The 25,067-nt window shown below is 42.9% G+C and overlaps 1 protein-coding gene across 3 annotated transcripts in view; it reads right to left on the reverse strand.

Moving 5' to 3' along the window:
* Positions 1 to 25,067, reverse strand: part of MYOF (myoferlin) — a 76,063-nt gene that overhangs the window by 44,532 nt on the left and 6,464 nt on the right. Inside the window, exons 2-17 of one of the 3 annotated variants that reach the window (XM_035137401.2) lie at positions 23,803 to 23,858; positions 21,581 to 21,672; positions 14,715 to 14,823; positions 14,229 to 14,319; positions 9,710 to 9,870; positions 8,915 to 9,043; positions 8,366 to 8,428; positions 8,226 to 8,276; positions 7,127 to 7,157; positions 6,459 to 6,574; positions 4,896 to 5,022; positions 3,283 to 3,386; positions 2,749 to 2,817; positions 2,614 to 2,657; positions 1,385 to 1,467; positions 269 to 307 (exon numbers count right to left, since the gene is read on the reverse strand). In XM_035137401.2, the coding sequence (XP_034993292.2) occupies positions 269 to 307; positions 1,385 to 1,467; positions 2,614 to 2,657; positions 2,749 to 2,817; positions 3,283 to 3,386; positions 4,896 to 5,022; positions 6,459 to 6,574; positions 7,127 to 7,157; positions 8,226 to 8,276; positions 8,366 to 8,428; positions 8,915 to 9,043; positions 9,710 to 9,870; positions 14,229 to 14,319; positions 14,715 to 14,823; positions 21,581 to 21,672; positions 23,803 to 23,858 (1,365 nt within the window). Of the gene's footprint in view, positions 1 to 268; positions 308 to 1,384; positions 1,468 to 2,613; positions 2,658 to 2,748; positions 2,818 to 3,282; positions 3,387 to 4,895; positions 5,023 to 6,242; positions 6,322 to 6,458; positions 6,575 to 7,126; positions 7,158 to 8,225; positions 8,277 to 8,365; positions 8,429 to 8,914; positions 9,044 to 9,709; positions 9,871 to 14,228; positions 14,320 to 14,714; positions 14,824 to 21,580; positions 21,673 to 23,802; positions 23,859 to 25,067 lie in introns of those variants that run through there. The other 2 variants (XM_035137402.2, XM_035137404.2) reach the window with 2 other exon arrangements.

Consider the following 25,067-nt stretch of genomic DNA (forward strand, 5'->3'; position numbering starts at 1 on the left):
CCAAAGCTCCTGCATATATCTTTAGTACAACAAGTTGGGGTATAGAATAAATTCAACAATTGCATGCAAAAATATACAGTAAAGCCATGCAAAAGGCAAAGAAAATCTCATGCAATCGTGATCCAATGCCCAAACTGTTAAAAATTATCATCATAAGTATCATCGCAGCTGCTAACATTAATGTAAGTGTATGGGTTACACATTTGGGTTTAAAAGGAAATATTAGTTTGCAAAAAGGGCAATAATTTGCATTAAACTGATTATGAACCTTCATATGATGAAGCCCCAGCTCCCGAAGATGAAAACTCTATAGATTATAAAAAAACAACACATTATTTGGTATGTAGTACTGTATAGAGCATGTACAACATAGAAAACATTCAAATCAAAATGAATCTGGAGTCTTGCTCTAAAAATAAGGCATGTCCTGATCCTAAGACTTGCTTCTAAATCACATAAGTACTTAGGATGGGTTGTGCCGACAGCTTTGCCAGTATCAACCTCACAAAATAAGAAATTATAGCAGCATTTTACGGCTCTTATGCAGGCATCACAGGATGACAGACAAATGCAAACATTTAAGATCACAGGTGCCACTCTCATGCAGTCCTCAAAGGAACTAGTCCTCAAGGCTAAATCGGCTTCAGAAGAAAAGATAGCACCCCATAGTGGTAAGGAAGCTCAAGATAGCGTGTGGTATGCATAGACCTATAGCAACCAGTTTTCCTTTTTCAACAATAGCGTCCTACACACTTATTGTGAAGGATATAATGGATTGGTCTACGAGAGACACCTCCGAAGAATAGTATCTGTTCTACCCAAATGTGGGAAGTTTCACTAGGGGGGCAAAAAGGCCAACGAACTTTCATCAGGGCAACAACATCCATGGTGGGAAGCTGACCACCAAGACCACACTATTCCTGAAATAATCCCTGTGGAGAGAAAATGACTACTCTAGGCAAGCATTACATGCAGACTCTGGAACTCATATGGCACTTTGTACCAATCAGGTAGCAGGATGTATGAATAGGAATGTCAGAAGGAACTGAGTTGCTGGTTACTAGGAGAAACTGGGACAAAGGAACGTCAGGGCTGTGCAGGCCTATCAGCAGGAGCATCAGATTGGCTCTGCTGATGTGTCTGCACAGCACCCAACCTTCCTAGCGCCTGGTCTCTCCCCCCCCTCCCTGCAAGTGGTCCTTCAGTATACCTGAAGGAGAGTCTCCACCCCCATTATTCTGCCTGGACACTCTCCAACTGCTCCGTACATTAAACCTGAGTTAAGAAATACTACTTCTTACATTGTCCTTCCTTCTTCTTTCTTCTCTTTTGAACTTGCAGGTGCTCCTTTGAAGAAACAACATTGGAAGAGAAACTAGCTTACCTTCAACTTCTCCCCCTGAAGCAGCAATTCTGGAGAGACTCAAGTATGTGGTGCCCACAACATCATTTCTGGTGAGGCGATCCCTTCATGAAATGTTGTAAATGTCAGTATTCATTTTAAATATTCAGGTGTGGGTGTGGTCTTAAGCATATAAAATTATAGTACTACATAGGTCCTGTTTTAACCATGTTCTGTATCAAAAATTGTGGGTGTATAAATGGTATATTTATCACTAATACTACCATTATTATTTACTGCATTTGTAAATAAACTAATCACATATATATATATAGTCAGTTTCAAGTTCTCTCTGTTTCTCATTTTTCAATGTTAAGGTTCACCGCATTTCTGCAAAAATACCTCCCCCCAAAAAAAACACCTCCTCACAAATTCTTTTGGCACTTTAGTACAAATTTCTCCTAATACATACATTTTTAGATACTTTTGCAAGCAATTTCCCCAGATATGATGCATTTTGTATGTTATTTTAATTTAAAAAATACATTTTTATGCACATGTTTCCTAATATCTGCATTTTAATACACTTATTTTTTGTTGGAGAACTGCATCACAGAATCAGGAGAAATTGCTGTGTCTCGATTCACATTTTGTTTCAGGAAGTATGAATTAGGCAGGCTTGCACTAAAATGCAAGCTGAACCAAATTTCTCCCCATTCCTAAGCCCAGGTCAGCAAGGTTAGGAGAAGACAACACAGGTTATTCGATGGCTGCTACATTCACCTATATGCCTGTGACAGGATTTCAATTCCACCAGTAGCCATCAGATGGCACAATGTGCACTCCTCAATTGTTAAAGGACATACACATATCTTTTAGCACCTTATAGAAATACTATGTGCCTGTATTCCCCCCCTGCCTTGACAGCTGACAACCCTGACAGCAGGAAGCCTAATGGACATAATTATCTATGAAACAATTCTAATGATCTCTATAATGGTTCAAGCTGAGTAGCTAATGAATGAGAGACCTCGTGGGAATTTTAAACAGGCAGGCATGTCATGCTCCATAACAGTGGCAATTATTAAGAACACCAAGCTATAACCAACTTCATTACAAATAATCTGAGCACCGCTCTGCAAAGGGCACTTAATTAATTCTGCGATAGCTTGTGCAGCGCAAGTCACCAACGTATGTTAAAGCCTTTTTGTTTTACAGCATTGCCATTGTTGCTTTGCATGCAACTCTATAAACAACAAAGGAGAACTCACCAATCATACACCACCAGTCTTATTTTTTCACACATCGAAGGGAACTAGAAAAAAGAACTGTACTAATTAGCCCAAGTCTTATTTCTAAATAAAAAAATAACATTATAATAGTTTTTTGTACAGCAACAAACCAACCTTGATCTGAAGATTAACAAGTTGATTCCACACTGGGTTAGCATTTTTTTCAATTATATTTGTGCAAACCTGGGGGGAAAAAATCCCCATATGAAAGTTAAGAACAATTCTATGTCTAGGAATCACTTTTATTCATACAAAAGGAAGATTAACAAAGGCTCACAAAATATAACGGGTGCTCTGCATAGTAACTGTCGATATACAGTCGTACCTTGGTTTTCAAGCAGCTTAGTTCACGAACAACTTGGAACTCAAATGCCACAGTTTGCGAACTTTGCTTCGGAAGCCGAATGTCCGGCACAGCTTCTGATTGGCTGCAGGACGCTCCTGCAGCCAATCGGAAGCCACACCTTGTTTCCAAACGTTTCGCAAGTCGAATTGACTTCCGGAACGCATTCTGTTCAGAAACCAAGGTACGACTGTATTCAGTTTTTGGCAGGCATTGGCCTGAATGCTAGACCAGGAGTCACCTATATGGCCCCAGAACATAGGAGCCAATTCCTAGGGGCTGAGTCTGTTATTAGCATTGAATACCTTTTTCCCAGCAAAACAAACTTCCACAAATGGATCCACAAGGTTTTTCTTATCTGCTTCTCCACCAAATATTTCCTTTACAGTCTGTGTAAAAGCATCATCCACTGCACAAAAAACATATAGAAGAGGGGGGGGGGAAATGGCAATCATTTTTCACAACCAAGATCTTGGAGCCACAAAGCTGGCATATTTCATGAACATGCGGCAATGAGGCAGCTGAGTATGGTATTGTGGAACTTAAATAGCATGACAGTGAAAACTGAATCCAGCAAACGAGGGATCAGCGGCCAGAGACATGAGGCTCAGATATGGCCCCTTTTGGAGTGATGCCTCGCCCTGGAAACACCCAGCTAGAGGTAACAGAGAAATGGGCAGAGATGGCAGCAGCTAAAATGACCCCAAATTCAGGGGCAGTATTCACTACAACAGCAGAGTGGTGGCAACTTTTTTGCTGCTTTTTTAATTAAAAAAAAGCTTCATTTTGTCACAAAAACATGGAAATCCCCACTGGTGGCTGCCATTTTTTTGCAGAGACTAGCTAGCCATTCCCCTACAATGCTTCATCCCGCAATGCTTTGGAACAGAATAAAATGGTGGCTGGGACTGGTCATTCCTGGGGGGATGTGAGCTCTGTCAAAAGCAGCAGTGCTCAGGGGGTTCCAATGGGGAGCTCCAAATTAGTGGGGCTTGCATTTGGCACCAGGTTAAAACAATGCTGAACACATGTCAGAGCTGCAAAGCAACCTCGAGGACACTCTAAGGCTCTTGATTTTTCCCTTGATGCCACAGCTTTACCTACCCTGCCTTTGATGTCGTATGGCATGTGGGTGTGGCTAGCCCCAAATGACCTGGGCAGTCTGGCAAGCCTTATTTAGCCCATGGACTTGAATTCTACACCCATGGTAGAAGAAGAAGAATGGATCTTTATTTGCGTCAGCCATCGGCCATAGCAATAAAACAACAATACGATATACAAAGAATAGAAATAAAAAGTCAATTATATAAAATACATTTTAGGGTTTTGAATCAATAGTCAAATAGTGGACCTTCTTCTAATTGCCCCAGATAAAAACCTTTGCTGTCACCTGCTCATCTTGATCTGCCAAGAGAAAGGACACTGTGGCAGTGGCTGGGCGACCCGGAATGGACAATAAAAGAGGGGGTGGTAACCTCATTCCTCAAGTCTTTATAAAGTGTGCAAGCCAGAAGGGCATGCGCCACCGATTCGGTACTGCCATCTACACAGGGACATAAGCGGTTTTTGTGTGGAATCTGTTGGAATCGTCCCTCAAGTACAGCCGTGGGCAATACATTCAATCTTGCGAGAGTAAAAGTGTGTCTATATTTTAGAATTGCTAGGTTTGCAGATAGGGGTACACCCATGGTATACGTAGATGATTTTTTAAAAATTAAAAAGGTTATACAGTTATATGAGCCCCTAAATGAAGTCTGAAGCAGTACAGCCCAGACACAGGCTTACCACCTATGTAAGAACCGAGTCTTAAGCATCTCTTGAGCTCTCATGAAACTAACATTGGTGTAAAAAAATTCAGTTGCACACAATTCCAACTTTAAGAATGTGTAACTCAGAAAATAAAACAAAAAGTTTATACTCTGAGGAATATCTTCAGCTCTGTAGATCTTAAGAACGAAAGTGACCCATCGAAGTACTATCCCAGCTGGTAGCAAAAGATTACTTTCTACATCATCGTTTTCATTCTCCCGTTCTCTATTTTCCACCTGTTGGAGACACATTCAAATGCATTAATATTCTTCCCCTAGCAGCAGACATCAAGCAAGCCCTTGTTAAATAGCCACTACCTGCAAACATTTTAGAGTGAAGTGCAGAGTTGTGTGCATACAGGGCCCTGGCATAACTCTGGTAACTTCACTTTGAAGTGATTCCTCTTTGCCCCTAAACAAACACAGCTTGCAAGAAAGCTGTGCCTTTCACGGACCATAGAATGCTGGGCTGTGAGCTTGTACTGGAATCATGCATGCATACAAATCTTAGAAGACCACACCCAGGGTGTTTTCACACAAATGATTTAGCCACCACATGTCACCAATGCTATTCTCCTGCAAAGTGGCATTGGGAAGGGCAGCGAAGCTAAGCAGAGGTTCCTCTACTTTTCCCTGCTAGCTGTTTTCCCTCTGTACACAAACACAAATCCTATGCAGAACCTATACTGTAATAGCAACAATGTACATCATACAGTGTCCTGTGTTCTATTCAGCATTAGTTGAATAAATGGTACAAAGTATGTAAGAGGCTGCAAGGCACATTTTAGTCGAAGTTTTGAGGAAACCTTCTATAAGGCCAGTTTCACTAATCTTCAGTACAAAAAAATGTGAGGATTATCGGGCCAAACCTTTAGGCTGACTAATATGTCCAACAATATGAATTCTGCAGGTCAAGACTTGCATATAAGATTATGTAGCGCAAGTTTAGCTAAAACATGATTGGCATTTTGTCTGCAATGTATATAATCCTAAATGGATAAAAATGGGCTCATTCTACACTGGATTCTTTCCGAATTACAATCTTTTGACATTTTAGGCATCAAATTTAATGTGAGAATATTGTCATAAAAAGCGACAATAACAACATTCCAGAAGATTTTTTTAAATGATATATATTATTCACCATGAAATATCGCATTTACCACATTGGCTGGCCTTGGGCTAATCAGAATCCTTCAGCCTAACGCACCTTAAAAAGCTATTGTGAAGAGAAAATGGGGGGGGGGAGAGGAAATGGCACGTATCCTTGCTGATTTGAACATTTCCCCATTTTAATGACACTCCCAAGAGCATCTGGAGAAAAAACCCAAGATTCGCAGTCTTTTCTGTGACTGAATGAAGCATCTGGAAACAGCAGAGGGGAGAAGCAGTCCCATGAGCAAGAAGAGGCTGTACCCCAAAGATGAGAAATTGGGAAAAGTTAAGGGGAGATGTACCTTTGAAAGGCAGCAGTGCAGAAGGCCATGGGAGAGAAGCACTGTGGCGATAGGGCGTAAAGTAGCGGAGCAAGCAGAACTAGGGAAAAGAAACATACAGTAAGCAGGTTCGGCTATTAAAGTACCTTCAAATGTAATTTCTGGCACCGACATAAGCATAGATTAACCCGTGTGAAGCATATTAGTAGAAGGAAAGTATCTATGGATGAAACTTACAGGTGGCTCATCTCCCGTTCCGAGAACGAACATGCTGACTTTCAAGTACCCTTTGGCACCTGAATTTGAATCTTCAGGGTCATTCAGAAGCAGCCATTTTCTCATGGCCGCGTGGCCTGAAAATAAAAGAGAGAGAGAAGATAGCATCCCTTCGGGGAAATGCCATTCTGATTCTCTCAAATAAGCCATATGCAGGCGGTGTTTTTTCTTCTTTAAGGGGTCACATTTAAACTGTGATGACAACTAGTGGCAGTGAGAAGGAGGAGTATCAAATGCGGAGGGGAAAGGGGAGGAAGCCATAGCTCACTGGCAGAGCATCTGCTTTGCATGCAGAATGTCCCAGGTTCGATCCCCGGCATCTCCAGTAGGGGCTGATAGAGGCTCCTGCCTGAAACCCACTCCAGAGAGCTGCTGCAAGTCACTATAGACATTCCTGAGCAGGATGGAACAACGATCTGACTTGGTATGAGCTGGGTGGGATTGGTAGGTGGAGTGGGGCAGACCAGACCAACTCCAAAGATTGCTGCTGTTGCAGGGGTCAGCACACCCAAAGTGCAATGGATGACCCACACCCTGGGAAAACCACTGCCATAATCATGGTCTGTCCCCTGTCAGCTATCCCCATTTTTCCAATGAGGGAAATACAGAAGATATTGCCTTAAACTCACCAGGTTCATCGTAGACATAGCCAATGTCAATCTGAAACAAAAATTTAGCACATTAACGCTCCAGGAAAAAACACCAAGGAAATGTGGCTTTTTGGCTTTTCTGGTCTGTTTGCTTTCAATCACATAGCTGAACAAAATAGTATTTATTTATTGTCCCCCTGCCCTCTAGAAGCAGGCAGAGAAATCCTAATGCTCAATCTGCCATGCTGAAGGGCATTAGAAAGGTGGATCCACTGAGCTCTGTAAGGCTCTGATGTACATATTGAAATGGCGGGCAAGCAGAAGCTACCACTAATGATGAGGGCCGGCTCTAGGTAGAGTCCTGGTGGCGCGGGGCATCAGGGTGCCGGGCCGGTAGATGGGGCGCTGCGTGGCAAAGCCGCGCGGAAGCCATGCTGCACGCTGCGAGGGCAGGGGCGCCGGAGCGATCTCCGCCCCTCAGCGCCAGGGCGCCCGACCTACTCAAGACTGCCCTGCTAATGATAACCCTGTGAGCAGAAACTGCCCCAAAAGGATGTTTCAGAGGCAGAGGTGGAACACCCAATGAGACTAAGTTGGTGCAGCTACCAGTGATGGGCCTTATCCAGGATTCTCAGCCTGGAGTGACAATCCATCTCTATGCTCATCAGTGCAAGGAGCAAGGCTTTTTGGTGCTCTACAATTCTCTGATTCTGCTCAGCCTTGATACTCCCAGATGGGATTGTTCCCTACATCTACATATGTGTAATGCATATCGCTCCCTACAATCTGCATCCAGGTAATTTTCAGGTTAAGAAAGTCTCAGCAGGGCTGCCCAAAGGCAGCTATGTTGTTGCTGTCCCTAATGCCTTTGTGACAACAGCAGAATAAAAGCTGATATGAGGTACTCAAGGCAGCTCACTGCAGATCTAAAAAACAAATCTAAAAGGAATAATTTTTAAAAAATCAAGCACAGTAAAAAAAAAAAAGTACCATAGCAGGAAGTATAACCATTTTCACAAATAAAACTTCAAAGCCTCCCTCTTTTGCGGGAAACGTGTTCCCCTTTCCCAACATTTTCATTACAGATATGGTAAGAGGGTAAACAGAAAGCATGTGGTGAGACATCTAGAATACTTACTTTAAATTCCCCCATTAGACTGTCGGCACGTAAAGAATAAGAGTCATATACCTATAATTGAATGATAGGAATGGAATAAAGCATTACTTTTATTCAACAATAATGAGGCAGTTATAAAGAACATTGTTAGTTTTACTTACCCGAATGCTTATTGTTTCATCAAAGAGCTCTGAAGGGGTCATGTGGACATTGTAGTAAAACATCTGTTAAGTCATGGGAGGAAATAGCTTGGTTATTAAATCTGAATATTCATGGGAGTTAAAAGACACCGAGGATTCAGATGAGGAATTTTATTCATGGTGGAGGAAACTCTCCGTGTGAATCCAGCACAAATGCATGTTACATTCCTTCATATGACTTTCAGTCCAAGTTCTTTAATCATTTTACAGCACAAAATGGAACTTCTCAGTATAGGAAATCCCAATGATTTCAACAGAGTTTACTTCCAAATATGTTTGTTTAGGATTTAGCCATCTTACCCATCTCTCTCATAAAATATGGCAATTATACTTAGATTGTGCACAGATGAGAAAGTAGCCTTGCTTTAATATTTTTACTGAGAACTGTTAGCCACAAGGAGTGGGGTGAGAGTTAAAGATAGAAATAGATAAAATAAGTTTTTATTTTTCCTCAGGTAAAAAACCTATGCCTTTCAGCTAGGAGATTATCAAAGATGTGTATTACAGTACCTCATCAAAATAAGGATTGTTGCCTCTTTTGATTCTTGTTCTGTGTGTCTGGCCACAAATGTGTACTTTCACAACTGGCTTTATGTTATTCCCACAGAACTGACGTCCTTCAATGACCCTAACACGAATCTAACACAGGGAGAAAAACAAATGCAAAAATTAGATCACTGGTGTGTTCCTTTCATCGGCTGGTTTCTCATCATGTCACATTGACGAAGTGTTTCTTTTCTTTTATGGTTAAAATAAACTAACCAGCGGTACTAGAATCTATCAACCAAAGTTAGGCAATGCAGAAGAACATCTAATTCTAATGGGCAGAATCTCGAGTTTCCACTGGCTACATAGAACATTCCTGGGCCCAAACAAGAAAGGAAACCACTAGATCACGGTGAATGTTTAGGGAGTGCTCCATCCTCACTTTTTTCTCTGCTGCTTAACAAATTTTGATTGGGGGGGGGGGGGCAGGAATATTCCAGACTTCACTTTTAAATCCTGAGATTTATTCATACCACTCCTTTGCTATTCTAGACTGGAGCCAAGAGACATTACACCGGGGGAAAGAATCTTCCAAGATTTAAATGAGAACTTCTGAAATGTCTGGAGATTCCGGAACAGAAAAATTAACATGCTTACTATGCATGAATTTCCTTTTCACTGATATTTATCATGCAATCCTATGCGTTACACCACTGTGTTCAGTGAGGTTTACACTTGTGCACAGGACTGCGGCCTGAGGTCACCCAGAAATCTGGCATATTAGGTCTTGCAATGCATATGATTTATCAACTCTACAACCTGGAAGTCTTGAGGCTTGTTAGAAAGCAGCCTCCGGTTTTGCTTCCCTTTGGCAATTCGACGAGCAAGCTGAGTTTCGCGTGTGGCACGCGGACCGCCCTGGGGGACGGCACCAGCTCCACCATCAGGCAAGTCCTCGTCACCTCCATCTTCTTCGCCATCTGCCAAAGATATGAATCAGTGCGGTCATTGTAGAAACAAGATGGACATATGCAAAAACAACAAGGACCAAGAATAGACTGGAAATCGCGTTTGCGCATGCCCAGACGCTGAAAATCACTTCTGTACAGGCGCGATTTCCGGCGCCTGCGCAGCCGCAGAAGCGATTTCTGGCACTGGGGACATGCGCAGACGCCATTTCTGGTGTCGCACTGTGCCCGTCCGGCCCACGGACGACGTCCATGGGAACGATCCAGCCCATGGCCGGATAACCGCGCTGACACCTGAATAAGACTTTCTCAGGAACTCATATTCTTTATTCATACTATTTTTCTCTTTCAAAGAAGATTTCATCTTCACACACTTTCATAGCTGCCAAGTTATCCCTTTTGTTCAGGGATTTTCCATTATGCTGAATAGGCTTCCTCGCGAGAAAAGGGAAAACTTGGCAGCTATGCACTTTACTGATCAGAAACCAAATTGTTAATTTAAAAAAACCCTAAGTATCTGCTTATGGATACAAGATACAAACAGCTGCCTCAGAACTTCCTAATAATAATAATAATAATAATAATAATAATAATAATAGTCAGTTGTGTGATTAAACTATTAAAGTATAGATGAGGGGGTTGCATGTTGTGTTGCAAAAATACCTTGCAAAAGTAAACTCTCATTTTCAAGCACACATCTGAAAGCAATACCTCCTTCTGTGTGCACATTTTGCATGAATGCTTTTCTGATTTAAGAGAAGTTAATCAAACATTTCTCTTGTTTAGTCCAGTTCCTACCTTCCAGCATGTTCCGTTCCTGGGGAAAACACAAGAGCCTAGCAGATTCACTTTTCACAATACAATTTAAAGTTTAAAGGTGACGCTACTTGATGAAAACTGGAAGAACAAGTTTCTGTAGCTTGGGGAAAGGTTACACCCTGGCCTCTAAGTATATATTTTAAACTAGCAAGATCCTCCTTTCTCACCTGGGAGTAAAGGCCACACAATCTCTGACAATACAAGAGGCTTTCTGTAAACTAACAAATTGGTTTTCAAGACATAAAAAGCTAACATTTGGGAGAGGCTTTAAATCACAGCAGTGACTATCTCCGGCAGTAACTACTGAAACAGAGAGCTTCAGGCATGAATTTGATTTATAGAGGCAAGCAAGGTGACACCTTGAACGTTTAGTGAAGTGGAATGTGTCATAACTCTTAATTAGAAGAGTTAACATAGACTTTGGGATGGGGCCGGCCCAAGGCATTTTGGCACCTGAGGCAAGCCACAAAATGGCTAGAAACATAGAACTGTAGAGTTGTAAAGGACCCTGAGAGTCATCTAGTCCAACCCCCTGCAATACAGGAATCTTTTGCCCAATGTGGGACTTGAACCCACAGACCTGAGATTAAGAGTCTCATGCTCTACTGACTGAGCTATTTAAGGAGTGCGCCCTCCTGCCAGGGTACAAGGGGGTGAGCAAAGTTCTACACAGGGAACAAGGGAGGGAATATAATCAACCTTACCCAATGGTTGAACTGTGAATCAAAGGTCATCATAGGGGGAAAGAGGCCCACTCCGAATCATGTTGGTTGGATGCAGAGCCTAGGAGACCCCAGAGGGCAGACCTTGCCATTTCCTCCCTAGGGGTGGGAACAGACCAGCAGTGCCTCCTATTTGCCAAGAGGCCACTGTGGAGGCAGCATGGGGAGGCTTGTCAAGGAGGTGGTAGTTCCAGAGAGCATGTGGCAGTTGCAGCTGGCATCACAACAGCAGGCAAGGTGTTCCTTGGAAGCCGGATTTGTCACCTTGCCTCAAGGGCCCTGACCTTGGGGATTTACAATATGGACCATTGAAACTTAACTTGAGGTATGACGACGGGCAACTTTTCGAGGGGAAACATTTGCTTCCAGAAAAAAAAAAGCATCACTTCGAAGGAAGAAAGGAAATGGGGGGAAATTGAACCACTGAGCCTAGGGCTTGCCGATCAGAAGGTCAGCAGTTTGAATCCCCGTGACGGGGTGAGCCCCTATTGCTTGGTCCCAGCTCCTGCCAACCTAGCAGTTTGAAAGCACGTCAAAGTGCACGTAGATAAATTGGTACCACTCCGGCGGGAAGGTAAACGGCATTTCCATGCGCTGCTCTGATTTGCCAGAAGCGGCTTAGTCATGTTGGCCACATGACCCGGAAGCTGTACGCCAGCTCCCTCAACCAATAAAGCGAGATGAGCGCCGCAACCCCAGAGTTGTCCGTGATCCGCGACTGGACCTAATGGTCCAGGGTCCCTTTACCTTTAAAATACCAGAGAAAGTAACTGGAAAGGGTAAAAATTGGTTTGCAAGTGTCTAACCACCACCACTAAGCAGCATATCCCAGGTAGCTCACCTCCCACAGTCCATCCCCACAAGCAATTTTCTCCTCAGCCAGCTGATCTGGGTTGAGCTGAGGAAATGTGCTGGTGGTTGGGTGGCACCCCGCTAAAAAAAATGTGCCTGCTCCTATCATATCCTGTCTAGTTTGGCTCTGAAGGACTATCATAGAATAGATAGGCTGTTTTATTTGGATGTAATGGTAACTTTATGGCCTCTTGCACCTTTACCAGCCCATCTTATGGCACAGCCACAAGGAGGTAGCTTATACTTCCACTAACCAGAGTTCCAGTTATATTTAGGCTAGGTACACATAACTGGCTTAAAGTGCAACGAGGTCTTTCCCTCCCTGCTGTGCTTCAAGCCACATTTGCATGTTGCCGAACACACCAGAGAGGGCGGGCAGATGTCTTCACCTGATGCACATCAAGTTGAAGCTCTGGCTTGAGGGCAAATACTTCAGACAGCAGTATTTCTTAAGAAACCGCAGGAGTAACGCCTGTGTACACCAATCTGAGAGACAGTGGTGGGAGCACAGTGGATCCAGAGTAAACAATAATGTGCACACAGCCTGGTTACTCTGAATTATGGTTAGTTCACCAGTGCCTGGTAAGCCCGGGCCTGTGCCTGTGCCTAGAAATGCAGAGCAAAGGTAAATGTGGAAGAGCCCTAACTTCTGTGTAAGCTTTGGTTTGGGTCTTTAATTATTGGTCCCCTGGCAGGGTTAAGGGAATTCTGATTGGATAATTGCCAGAGTCCCAGGAGGGAGGATTAGTATAACTAGTTGGCCTCTCAGATGCTGATTAGAGTCTACTGTCGTTGGGAATCCAGTGGTGGTCTGCCAAGGACTCAGTTCTGTCTTGCAGGAGAGCAAGGGTTTGCGAGGGAGTGCTTGATTTATCTGGAGTTAAATTCCTTCTGTTGTATTAGTTTAGTTATATTAAACAACGCTTTTATTCTTTTGTTTGTGATTGTTTAAAGAATCGCGCACCCCTTTTAAGTGGTATTTCTTTATCCAATAAACTTTTGGTTTATATTCCTGTGTGGTTAATTGCTCTTGAAAAGCGAAGCTGAATTCAGTGTCTAACCAATTCGGTCCCTACAAGGAAAATTTTGGGTGATAAAGGGCGACACGCCAGAGTGAGCCTTTAGTGGGTAACTTGAGTAAGGGTAGAAGTTGATCTCCCAACACTTCTACTGGGCTATACTGAGTGGGAGTGGTGGCAGCCTCCTTGGGTTTCTGTTTGCCAAAAGATAATAGGCCCCTCTGGATTCTCGAAGTCTGCTTGAAGTGGAGGAAGAGGGGGATCACAGAGGGCCTCTTATCGCTACAGATGGGAATCCCTGGTCAGTTTAAAAGTAGAAGGATCTGTCCCAGGGAAGGAGAAGGAAGAGGACAGGCAATCTGTGAGCCCAAGGTTTATCAATTCTCCATAAGAACCTCATCCCTTGGCTACTTGATTTTCCTTCTGGAGGCTTGTTGTCTTGCTGTGTGCTTGTAAGAAGGAGATTATTTACCTAATGTTCTTAGCTGACAATTGAACTCTGTTGGTAGTTAGAATATGTAGGAGTTATTTCTTAATCTTATGGGATCCTTACCTCTGCTCTCTCTTTTTCTAAAAAAAAAATCCATAATATATAAATGTGAGAAATGGATTTTGCAACCAGTTGTTTTTATCTTAATTTCCCCCCTTCCCGGCTTTATGATGTATTGTAAAGTCCCTTTCAACCTCAATAAAAATACATTTTTTAAAAAATGAAATGTTCTGGCTAGAAACTCTTCTCTTTGGTGAACAACTCTGAAGGTAAAGGTAAAGGGACCCCTGACCGTTAGGTCCAGTCGCGGACGACTTTGGGGTTGCGGCGCTCATCTCACGTTATTGGCCGAGGGAGCCGGCGTACAGCTTCCAGGTCATGTGGCCAGCATGACTAAGCTGCTTTCTGGCAAACCAGAGCAGCGCATGGAAATGCTGGGGTTTTTTTTGGGGGGGGGAGCTGAAATACCTTCTGTGTCTTGTGCATCAGTTCCCCCTGGGTCATTTGGATTCGGAGGTCCAGCTGGTGGCTCGTACCCCACCACCAAATCAATTGTTGCCTAAATTAAAAGAAAAGAAAAATCACAAAGGTTATACAGGATCGAAAGGGCAACTTAGGTTCATGCAAGAGGGATCTGCAAAAGCCTATTAGGCTGCCAGCCACTAATTTCATGTCACAATAACACATAACCCAAACTCTTGTTTGATTGCAGAAACAAATGTGCATAATGGATAGGAAATAAAATTGCACCCGATGCCCAAAAAAACTGTGCAAAATGGCACTCTCCTTACCCACTTTAACACCTGCCTCCACACACACTTCCCCTCTCTATAGCAATTTTTAAATTGATCAATGCAGCTTCCATGAAAGATATGTTGCCAAAATGTTTCCTATGCTGTTGGAATAGATTATACTGTAAAACATGCAACTACGAAAAGTAAGGCGGTCACTCACGCCGGTTTCCAGTCCCTTTTCATTCAGCAGTGAAAGGAGCTTGAATGGATGCGATCTGCTTTGTGTGCCTACTAGTTCTTTGAGGGATACAGTTGTTGTGCCAATTAACCTGAAACACAAGAGGGAAGGACGTTGCCAAGGCATACGCTTAGAGTCTTATATAAAAAACAGAAAAGCTTTCTGTGATCAGTTGCCATTTCTTAACTGGCATTTTTGGCAGGAGGGTTCAAGTCAATTCTAAAAGTTTAGGTTTTGTAAATGAATATGGTACAATTTATTGCATCAACAAATAATCACAATTTAAGATAGACATAATATATCACAACAGGAAGAAACATTATGGACAGAATAATTGCCACATACAGGAAGAACAAGGAGAGAGTTTGAATGCTTCACCTGCAGGTGTATAAATCATTTAATGTGTCAATACGAATGGAAGTCATTAAAACTGCAGTTGCGATATAAGGGATTGTTATCGTATTTTGATGGGAGTGTAATTGGAATGTATAAGATTTATAAATTTATAAGAATGCAGAAATAAAGTAAATAATCAAACCATCAATTCTAGCATGCGGGGGGGGGGGTCACTGAAAATGGAGGCAGCATTCAATTCAATTCATAAGTGTAATTTGGTTAGACAGTCCCTCACACTATGAGGAAATGGTATCGAAAGCTGGAAAATTTCAAAACCACTGTAAATCTTTTTTTACACGGCTGCCATAAGGTACAAGGGTGTGGTTGCTCACACTGTCAACAAGATGAGACAACTTCATTTCCATTATCTTTGTTTAAAGACATTTCCTTACAGAAGCCTGCTTGTATTCTCAGACATAGAAGTGACATAACTGCTTTTAATTTGGGCGGGGGGGGGAGGGGAGATCACTTCAAGCTGCATTTGTACCACTTCTTCAAGAAGAATTAAAGGCCCTCAGCTCTCGTTCTCCACACCATTTTCTTGTTGAGGCACATGAAGGAAGAAATGACGAAACAGAGATTTCAAACTAGCCAGTTTCTCCAACAATGCAAGCACAAGGCCCATCAGAGAGGCGTGTGTGGGAAATGCAGGTTCCAGGTTGCATGGCGACCATTTTTACCCTTCCAGCTTCTCCTCCTTTGTGTAGTAAAGTGGGCATCTCAGCTGGTCCTGAGTGGGGGTGAGGGCTTCAGCAGAATGGTTGCCTTGGGGAGAGAAATTCTATTCTGGGTTTCCATCTATTTCTGTATTGCTTCGGAAGCCTGTTGTACATCTCACTTCCTCTTTTTCAGGATAGGAGCCACAGTTTCCATTTTTGGACAAGTCTGTTTGAAGCTCCTTGAACATGCACATTCCTGCCAGCTCTTATCACACTACTGTGAAAAAAGTTTGCAAGTGTTTTGGGTTCTCCCCGGATTTAGCTGACTCATTTTGCATTATACATTTGTGTGGGCTTATCTATAAATTGCCTCTAATTGCAGAACAGAAGCTCACTTGCACATTCTATTTTATAGTGTTGATTTAGAGCTAAGGACATTGTGTTTCTTAAAGGCTGTATTTTAAAGGAAGGAAGGAAGGAAGGAAGGAAGGAAGGAAGGAAGGAAGGAAGGAAGGAAGGAAGGAAAGCTTATACAAAGGAGCCCTCCTAGATAACTATAGCCATCCCCATTTTTCCACCACACAGTTTAGAGCTCCAAGAGAATATTCTGTGTTTAGAATATTCATTTCAACCACATTTTCCATTCCAAAGTTGCATCTGTGTCCATTAGGCTGCAGGCACACCACACATTTAAAGCATGTGACTCTCCCCTCCCCCTGGAATTTCTGAAACTGTAGTTCACCCCTCTAAGAACTATAATTTCCAGTGCCCTTAACAAACTGGACTTCCCAAGCATTCTTTTGGCATGTCGTGTGCTTTAAATGTATGGCGGGTACACAGCCCAGTCATGCTTTCATGACTGAAGGATTGATTACTTTAATGCTCTTATCTAACATGCATAATCCTTCCCTCCAGGCATCACAGATAATAACAAACTCTTCCCTTATTGAGTACTATTGTCCCTGCAGATCATATTCTGAATTTTACATTACATGCATTGCAACCTGTCCCTTCGCTGCCACTTGTTTTGTTTGACACTAATGGGACTTAGAGGGACCCAGGTGGCTCTGTGGGTTAAACCACTGAGCCTAGGGCTTGCTGATCAGAAGGTCAGCGGTTCGAATCCCTGCGGCGGGGTGAGCTCCTGTTGCTCGGTCCCAGCTCCTGCCAACCTAGCAGTTCGAAAGCACATCAAAATGCAAGTAGATAAATAGGAACTGCTACAGTGGGAAGATAAATGGCATTTCCATGTGCTGCTCTGGTTCGCCAGAAGTGGTTTTGTCATGCTGACCACATGACCTGGAAACTATATGCCGGCTCCCTCGGCCAATCATGCGAGATGAGCGCGCAACCCCAGAGTTGGTCACGACTGGACCTAATGGTCAGGGGTCCCTTTACCTAATGGGACTTAAGCAACCATGGTGCCAAGTAACTTCTTACCAATTTTCCTTCCTGCCAATCAGTTTGTTTTCCTTTTGCCCTGCGACTGCATTCACTAGGCTAGGTTATGTGGATTATCCCACAAGATGCATGGGCACGACTGATTTATCTCCAGATTGGGTTTTCGTTTAGTTAGTTAGTTAGTTGGTTTGATCTACCAAAATAGTTGCATTATCGAACAACTGTGAGGGATAACAATAGAACAATTATATCAAAGCAAACTGAAGAAGTGGGAGTGAGCCTCAGCACAAAGTGCTGCCTGTAAGTGGCATTTGCAATGTTCGTTTTATGAGACCCCCATTCACACAGGATTTCCTTCGTTTAAAGCAGATAAAATCTAAACTGGGGCATCCCTATACCAAGATGTATAAACTCCTATTGCCTACAGTTGTTGAGTAGAAACTTTTCCCTCTACCTCCTGCAACATTAAATGGGTCAGGATATATCCTAACAAAATCTCTCATAGGATTGGAGACAGCACAGAATCTCTACTACTTTCAACACAGGTGAAAATTCAAGTGGTGTTTCACACACCATTTCTTAGGCTAGTGAAAAGTTATGTGCTTACCCAGGTTTGGTTTTCTTTGGGTGTAGCTCTCTGGAGGCTTGTTGGTGTATTGTATTTATTTAGAAATATAAAGGCTGAGCACATCTTTAACACTCTTACCAAGCAGCTACTCATATTTACAGAGAGACAGACATCACCTGACAGCTTCTTTGGGGAAGCAATGTGCTTTAAAAGTATGGTATGTAGTATGGTATGGGATGAGGAACTGAAAATTATTTGAATAGTTTCATTTACAAATCTAAGAGTACACGCTTATGGGCAGTTTCCTGGGAATCAATCCTATTAAATGTTGGACTTACTTTGGACTAAACATGCAGAGGATCAGAGCTGAAGAAGTTAGCTGTAAATTTACACTCCTCACTGTGAAGAAATGACTGTTTTCTTGAGTAAGAGTCTGACCTACCACTTTTCTCTTCTGTTGCTAGGCTACCAACCATTCAGTGCCTGGAAAAATACATACAACTGTTCATTTCTCCTCCCACTTATGGAATAAAATCACATGACACAAATTTTTGGTGCAACTTGTTTTCTGTAGCATGAACTTCTATTCTATACTATGCAGTAGCAGAAAATATTCCCCCTGTGTTACATTTCTTTTGTATTTCTTTTTTACATGTAAAATAAAATAAGAAGCTGCTTTAGCTAAATGACGGACTTCAAAGTGGAAGCTAACATAACAGAAAGCAGATGTCCCCCCCCCTCCATCCTCTCTCCCATTTTCCTTAAAAGGGAAAACTTAACTGTGCAAATCGTCATGTGAGCTGGACCTTCAGCAACTTTTGTATTGTGCATGTTAACATTTTTCAGTCAGGGCTTTTAAAACCACTTTTCCAGTGAGGTAAAGCTTCTGTTACAGCACCTGCACATTAAGCCTGGCCTGATCTGAAGGTACGATAAAAGTTTCTGCAAGTCAAAGCAGGTTTCAGCTTCCAGGAAAAGTGTGGGGTGGGGGTGGGGGAATATGAAGTGGCTGTGTTGGCTTTAAATACTGGGACAAGCATGCCACAGCGATGAGTAGTTTGCTGGCGGTACACAACTGCAAGGAAACATTTACCAGGCTTATTCTCCAAAGAGCAAACTCAGTAAAGACTTAAAAAAAAAAACCAACCCAACCACGAATACTCCCTCCACCCTGCGTTTCTCTGCAAGGAACTTCCTCGACTTGTGTTGCTTTGGCACAAATGCATTTTGAACTTCACCAGGACGTATTTCTCCACCAGAATGAGAACATCTTGGTAGATTTTGCTCAGAGAAAGCAAGTAAAACAAGAACTATGACAGACCACGAGGAAAAGAAGTCCCCCCCCCATCGCAACATTCATGTAGCACAGGCGTGGGGAATTTTTTCAGAGCCCGGGGGCCACATTCCCTTCTGGATGGCCTAAAAAGGGCCAAACACTAGTAGCATGCAGGGCCCTGAGGCAAAAACGGGTGAGGCGAAAACACTCAGGGCACGAAGCAGGGCTAGTGAGAGGAGTTGCCTGAGGAGAGTTATGAGGGCCAGATAGAGAAGTCTGGGCCTGAAGTTCCCCGCCCCAATGTAGCACTTCTAGCAACTCAATTTAATGCAGGGCACAACACATTCTTCTTTTTTAAAAGAGGTTTACTACTATAAAGAGAGAGAGAAAAGGGTGGTGTGTGAGAGGCCTAAGTGGGCAGGGAGAAGCTACTTATTCCCAAGAAGTTTTCTTTGCTTGCTTATTATTTTTACTTAGCATGACAAGCTGGAAGCCAACTCCCTACTCATAAATAAGAGAACCAATATTTGTAATGATCAGCACTGGATCATCATGTGAAACACAAACAGAACAAGTGGATAGCTGCAAACATGCCCTTTGCCTAGAAATGGATATAGCTGATTTAGAGGGGGGAAAGAATCACCTGGAATCTGAGCATGGATGCTTGACTGAACCTGTTTGCGAGTACGGATAACGATCTATCCAATTTTTGTGATCTCGTGAGCATTCTATTATATTCAAGACGCCTGCGCCTGAGTTTCTCTCACCAGAAAACACATACCCCAAGAATTCCATGTGATTTGATCTACAGTGTACTTTCTTAGTACACATAATTGGGCTTGACCCTAGCATTAAGCAAACTGAGGCAGCTATCCTGTGGATAGCAGGGATCAGCTCTGTTGAAGTAAGATTCGACTGAATAGTGTTAGGGATATAATCATGTCCTTCACCACAGACAGCAGAATGTCTTGAATTGGCCCTAGTTACCCAGGTAAATGAGAAGCTCTAGAGCTTTATTGCCCCAGTTGGTTTTTCAGGGTTCTGTGAATATTGTATATTCAGAACTGGATGCAGGATTCGTTTATCTCATTCTACCTCTCAGGCTAACAGCACAATTCTATGCACGGGTACCCAGTAATAAATCCTTCTGTGGTCCATGAGGTCTACTCCCTAATAAGTGTGTTTACGGTTGGAGCCTAAGGTTAAAATCTCATACAGACTTACCTGAGAGTAACGCCTTTGAATTCAATGGCTCTTACTTCTAAATAGACATGTGGGAATTACACTGTAAACATATCATTATTATTTCAATCTGTGTGTCTGTTACCAGATATTAAAAGCTCTAAGTAACTGGGAATTGCCTTTTTCTTTCAGAAAGTAGAAATTTTGTGATTTGGTTCCCTAGCAGCAAAAGCATATGCAGTTTGCTTAAAATGTGTTGCAAAGTGAGTGAAAGAAAGAATTGTTTGCAGGAAGTTGTTTTCTAAATAAACATTGCTTGGTGAACTTTTAATCATTTCCTAGGAACAATATTTTCCCCCGTGAATCAGAAAGCAAACTGTACAACATGTAAAAGTTCAAAAAGAACTTTGCTTTCCCTTTCTGACATCCTGAAATGAAAGGGTGTGTCCATAAGGACTAGATCCAACTGTCTCACACACCTACGCTGGCATTCAGAGATAAAAATCACAAGCATAAACACAACTGTGGCGCCTCCAACATCATCTCCATGCATATCTCCATAACAATGGGAAAATACAGAGAAACACACTTTGCAAAGGTAGCTGTTTGTGGTTGTAGTCCTCCATACAATTAGGCTGTTAAACATACCACTGAAGTATATCCATAAGATGTATGGCCTGGGCTACTCTGATTGGATACCTTGGACACAGCTGCAGACCTGACCCAAAGCATACGGAGGAAAGCTACTCATTGCAGTTTCTCATCCCTCTTCCAGATATTTTCAATGTGCAGTACACAGGCTAACCAACCTCTCTTGCCACACATTAACAAGCTCCATGCCTTTTGCAAAGCATTATAATTAGAACGGCTACTCCACCCACAACTTCAAAACTCACTTCTTCAAAATCTTTCCTGAACAAGCCTCATTTCCTGGGCACTTCTCAGTTACAGATTAACTCTCACGCACCCATCCTTCCTATATTTTTATGAGGCCATCTCTCAGCATCACTGTTGCCTTGCGACATTATATTGTAAGCCCTCTATTGTGGGCTCCATCACTGTTCATTGGGTGCAACACCCAACGAATTGTCGGGATGCTGAATAAGAAAACATTATATTTACAGAGATCTTGTCTTCCCATAGTTCAGAAACACAGCTGAAAGGTTAGCTGAAGTACAAGGCAGAAGAGCCAATAGTAAATGATCCAGTAAGATGTCTGAAGTCCTTTAAATTAAGCAAATCCAACCATACACATGTGCTGCAAAATTATAGCATTTAGTTTTTAAAAGACACCTTTTGCACAAAGCAAATTGCGCTGAAAAAGAAATATACCCCTCCCCTTCAAAATTTCAAAAAGTCAACATACTTGTTTTGCCCTATAGTTTCGAAATCTTTCACAATAATCTGCAGGACTGATGAAATATCCAGAGCGATTCCTTTCAAATCAAACTCAAGAATCTGCGCAAAAACAATTAGAATAACCCTTAGAAGTTGAAACAACAACATAACCGTGCAATGAACAGGCAATAAAAAAAGATTTAAGGAATCAACATTTTTCATCAGTAACACAATTAAACAGATAGGTGCAGACTATATTTGCATGTAGTTATCTAGGTTGAAAGTGCCTGTAGAACTCCGGGCCAGTTCAGACAATATCAAATGTGTAACTGCTATATATTCAGAGGGATGTGTATCAAATGTACATTCATGTGTGCAATGGGATAATCTACCAAAGGTTAGTCATGAGACTCATGACTATGTCCCATTGAAAGGGATGCACAGTGAATGCAATGGAACCTGCTTCCAAGTAGACGTGCACAAGATTGGGCTACGCTACAGCATGACTAAGAAAGCCCCACTGATTTATCTATTATTAGTTTTGAGTCTAACTAACCTTTGCTAAACTGTCCCAATATGCTGGAGTTTTGCAATCTTTCTAACATTTATAAAGTGGAAGGTGACAAGAACCAGCTGCAGAGGAATACATACAAGCTTGTGTTGCCCTGCCCTGCCCTGCATCTGAAGTATGTTGTTACTTTTTTTAAAAAAGTAACAAAAAAAAAAAGACTTAAAATAATTCCTCTACTGGCACCTTGGCATCTAATGTTGAGCAAGGTCTTAAGGTTCATATATGTCATTACAATACGTGTACTTTTGGGTTCAGCAGGCAGAACTCAAGATATTAGACAAGGTTTTAGATGATGATGATGATGATCATTTTATTTATACCCCACCCATCTGGCTGGGTTTCGCCAGCCACTCTGGGCTGCTCCCAATAGAAAATTTACAGCACAATAAAACGTAAAACATTAAAAACTTCCCTAAACAGGGTTCAGGCCCGTCCTAGCCATAGAGGCTAGTGGCGTGGAGAACCATGACGCCGGGCGCTGGAGGGCGCTGGAAGGGCGCCAAGTGAGCGCAGGGTTCCGGCGATCTGGCCAGGATTGCGTTCCACGAGCTGAGAGGCAGCGCCGCGTCTCTCTCCTTCTCCGAGGACTCCGCGCTGCACCTCCTTCTCATTTCCCCAGCACTGGGTTCCGCTCAGTCGAGCTTTGCCACCAGCGCGCACACAGCGCCCAAGCAGCTCTTGCTGGTCCCGCGGTGCGTGCACTGGTGGCAAAGCTTGACTGAGCGGAACCCAGCACTGGGGAAATGAGGAGGCGCAGCGCGGAGTCCTCGGAGGTGGCCTCCCGCTGCTGCCGCAGTCCGCTTGCCACTCTCGGGTCCTTGGAGGGACTCTGGAGGGGAGCTCTGGAGGGACCTTAGCGCCAGGGCGCTGGATGGGCTTAAGACGGCCCTGACAGGGCTGCCTTCAGATTATTCTAAAAGTCAGATAGTTGTTTATTTCCTTGACATCTGTTGGGAGGGCATTCCACAGGGCAGGCGCCACTACCGAGAATGCCCTCTGCCTGGTTCCCTGTAACCTCACTTCTCGTAGGGAGGGAACCGCCAGAAGGCCCTTGGAGCTGGACCTAATTGTCCGGGCTGAACGATGGGGTTGGAGACACTCCTTCGGGTATACTGGGCTGAGGCCGTGCAGGGCTTTAAAGGTCAGCACCAACACTTTGAATTGTGCTTGGAAACGTACTGGGAAGTCTTTGTGTAGGTCGTTAGAGGTGCAGACATTGCAGTGGATGATCTGGTAACACCAAATGCTCCAATATTAATGAAGCTAAGCAGTTGTGATCATGATCCATGATGGAAGCTCACTTGGAGTCCCATGAAACACGACGTAGATAGAATAAATCTATCTACTGCAGGTCTATCTAAGTCCTCATATGTGGCAATAAGCCCTATTGAATTCAGTGGGAGTTACTTCAGCATAGGGTTGCATCCAATAAAGTTATTCCACCTGCACAAGGACTTCTCCCACTAAAGTGAAATACGGAAACTGTGTACCAGACCTTGCACATCTCCCTTTAGCAGGAAATGTGGAAGTTTTGTTTCTGGATACAGAGAATCACAGGAACAGTTGGTTGTGACATGTGTGTTTCTTGTTCCATAATGTCATGCAACGGCGAATGGGGCTGAACTTTGTCACACATGCTATGCCTTATCACATACAACAGAACCAATAAAAAAAGTCACCTCATTCCAAACAGGGTTGAGTTCACTATCAATTTTCTTTGTTTTCTTTTTTTCATCTGGAAATAAACAAAAACGTGCTTACTTATTGGAAGATATATAAAACAGCAATCACAATATATTAAAATAATATATCTTTTTAATGCAAGAGGGCTGACTTGATTTGCAGTATTTGGTTGCTGGCCATGGTATCTAATCTATATAGAATGTTTTGTGCTTGTGTACATAATAAACCTGCCTCCCAATAAAGTTGTTTTGGCCTAACTATATTGCCAGCTCCCCCCACACCTTTCAAAACAGATATTTTCTGTCGGTGTAGATTCTGCTGTGTCTGTGGTGAAGCCGCTGTTTAAGACACACTCTGATTTAACCTCATTCACCACAAACAATGATGCAGCAGGGTGTTGTAGGAGGACAATAGCTCAGCAACAGAGCATCTGCCTTGCAGGCAAAAGACCTCAGGCTCAACCTCTGAGATCTCGGATAGGCTGGGAGAGACTCCTGGCCTGAAACCCTGGACAGCTGCTGTCAATCAGTGTAGAGGCAACACTGAGATAGATAGACCAATGGTCTGAGCTTATATAAGGTCATTTTTTAATGACTGCGACCGAGTAACTGCTTTACTTTCAGGAAATGTTGAACTGTAACTCCCAGCTCCCTGAGCACCAGCCGCACTGGCTGAGGCAGCTAGGAATCTGAGTCCAGCAACAACTGGAGGGGGGCAGGTTCCCCATCCCATCATTGCAGTGTTCTTAATCTCTGAACCTTTAATGGATCATAATGAATTAAGGCTAACACGGGTCTTATAGAGTAAGACACATTGAATATAGTGGAGCTTACTTCCAAGGCAGCATGAACAAGATTGCTGTGTGTTGATTTGTGAACACAAATCAACAAGTTCCCCCAGCCCTTCTCTGCCTAACACTGAGTCAGTCAGCTCTGATACAGTAGTTCTCTGCTGGATATATGGGGGAGGTGATGACAATTAGCCCTTGTGCAGGGAGTGGGGAATTGACTCACATTCCTGTAACAGGAATCGTTTAAAAAAAGACTATGCAGGACAATGACTCAGACCAGACCACAAAAACTGTAAATCTGCAACTCCTACTGGAAAATATCTACCACAATGCTATCAGTCTAAACCGAATGATATTGTAGCTCGCTGTGCTTTAACATATATTTAATAGTATCAGGCATTGGTCCAAACTAATTGTTTCATGTAGAAGAAATGAATGGAAAAAGTGGCAGTAGCCAAGGATGCAATTTTC

The sequence above is a fragment of the Zootoca vivipara genome, chromosome 5 (genome assembly GCF_963506605.1).
Source record: "Zootoca vivipara chromosome 5, rZooViv1.1, whole genome shotgun sequence".
Taxonomy (NCBI): Eukaryota; Metazoa; Chordata; class Lepidosauria; order Squamata; family Lacertidae; genus Zootoca; species Zootoca vivipara.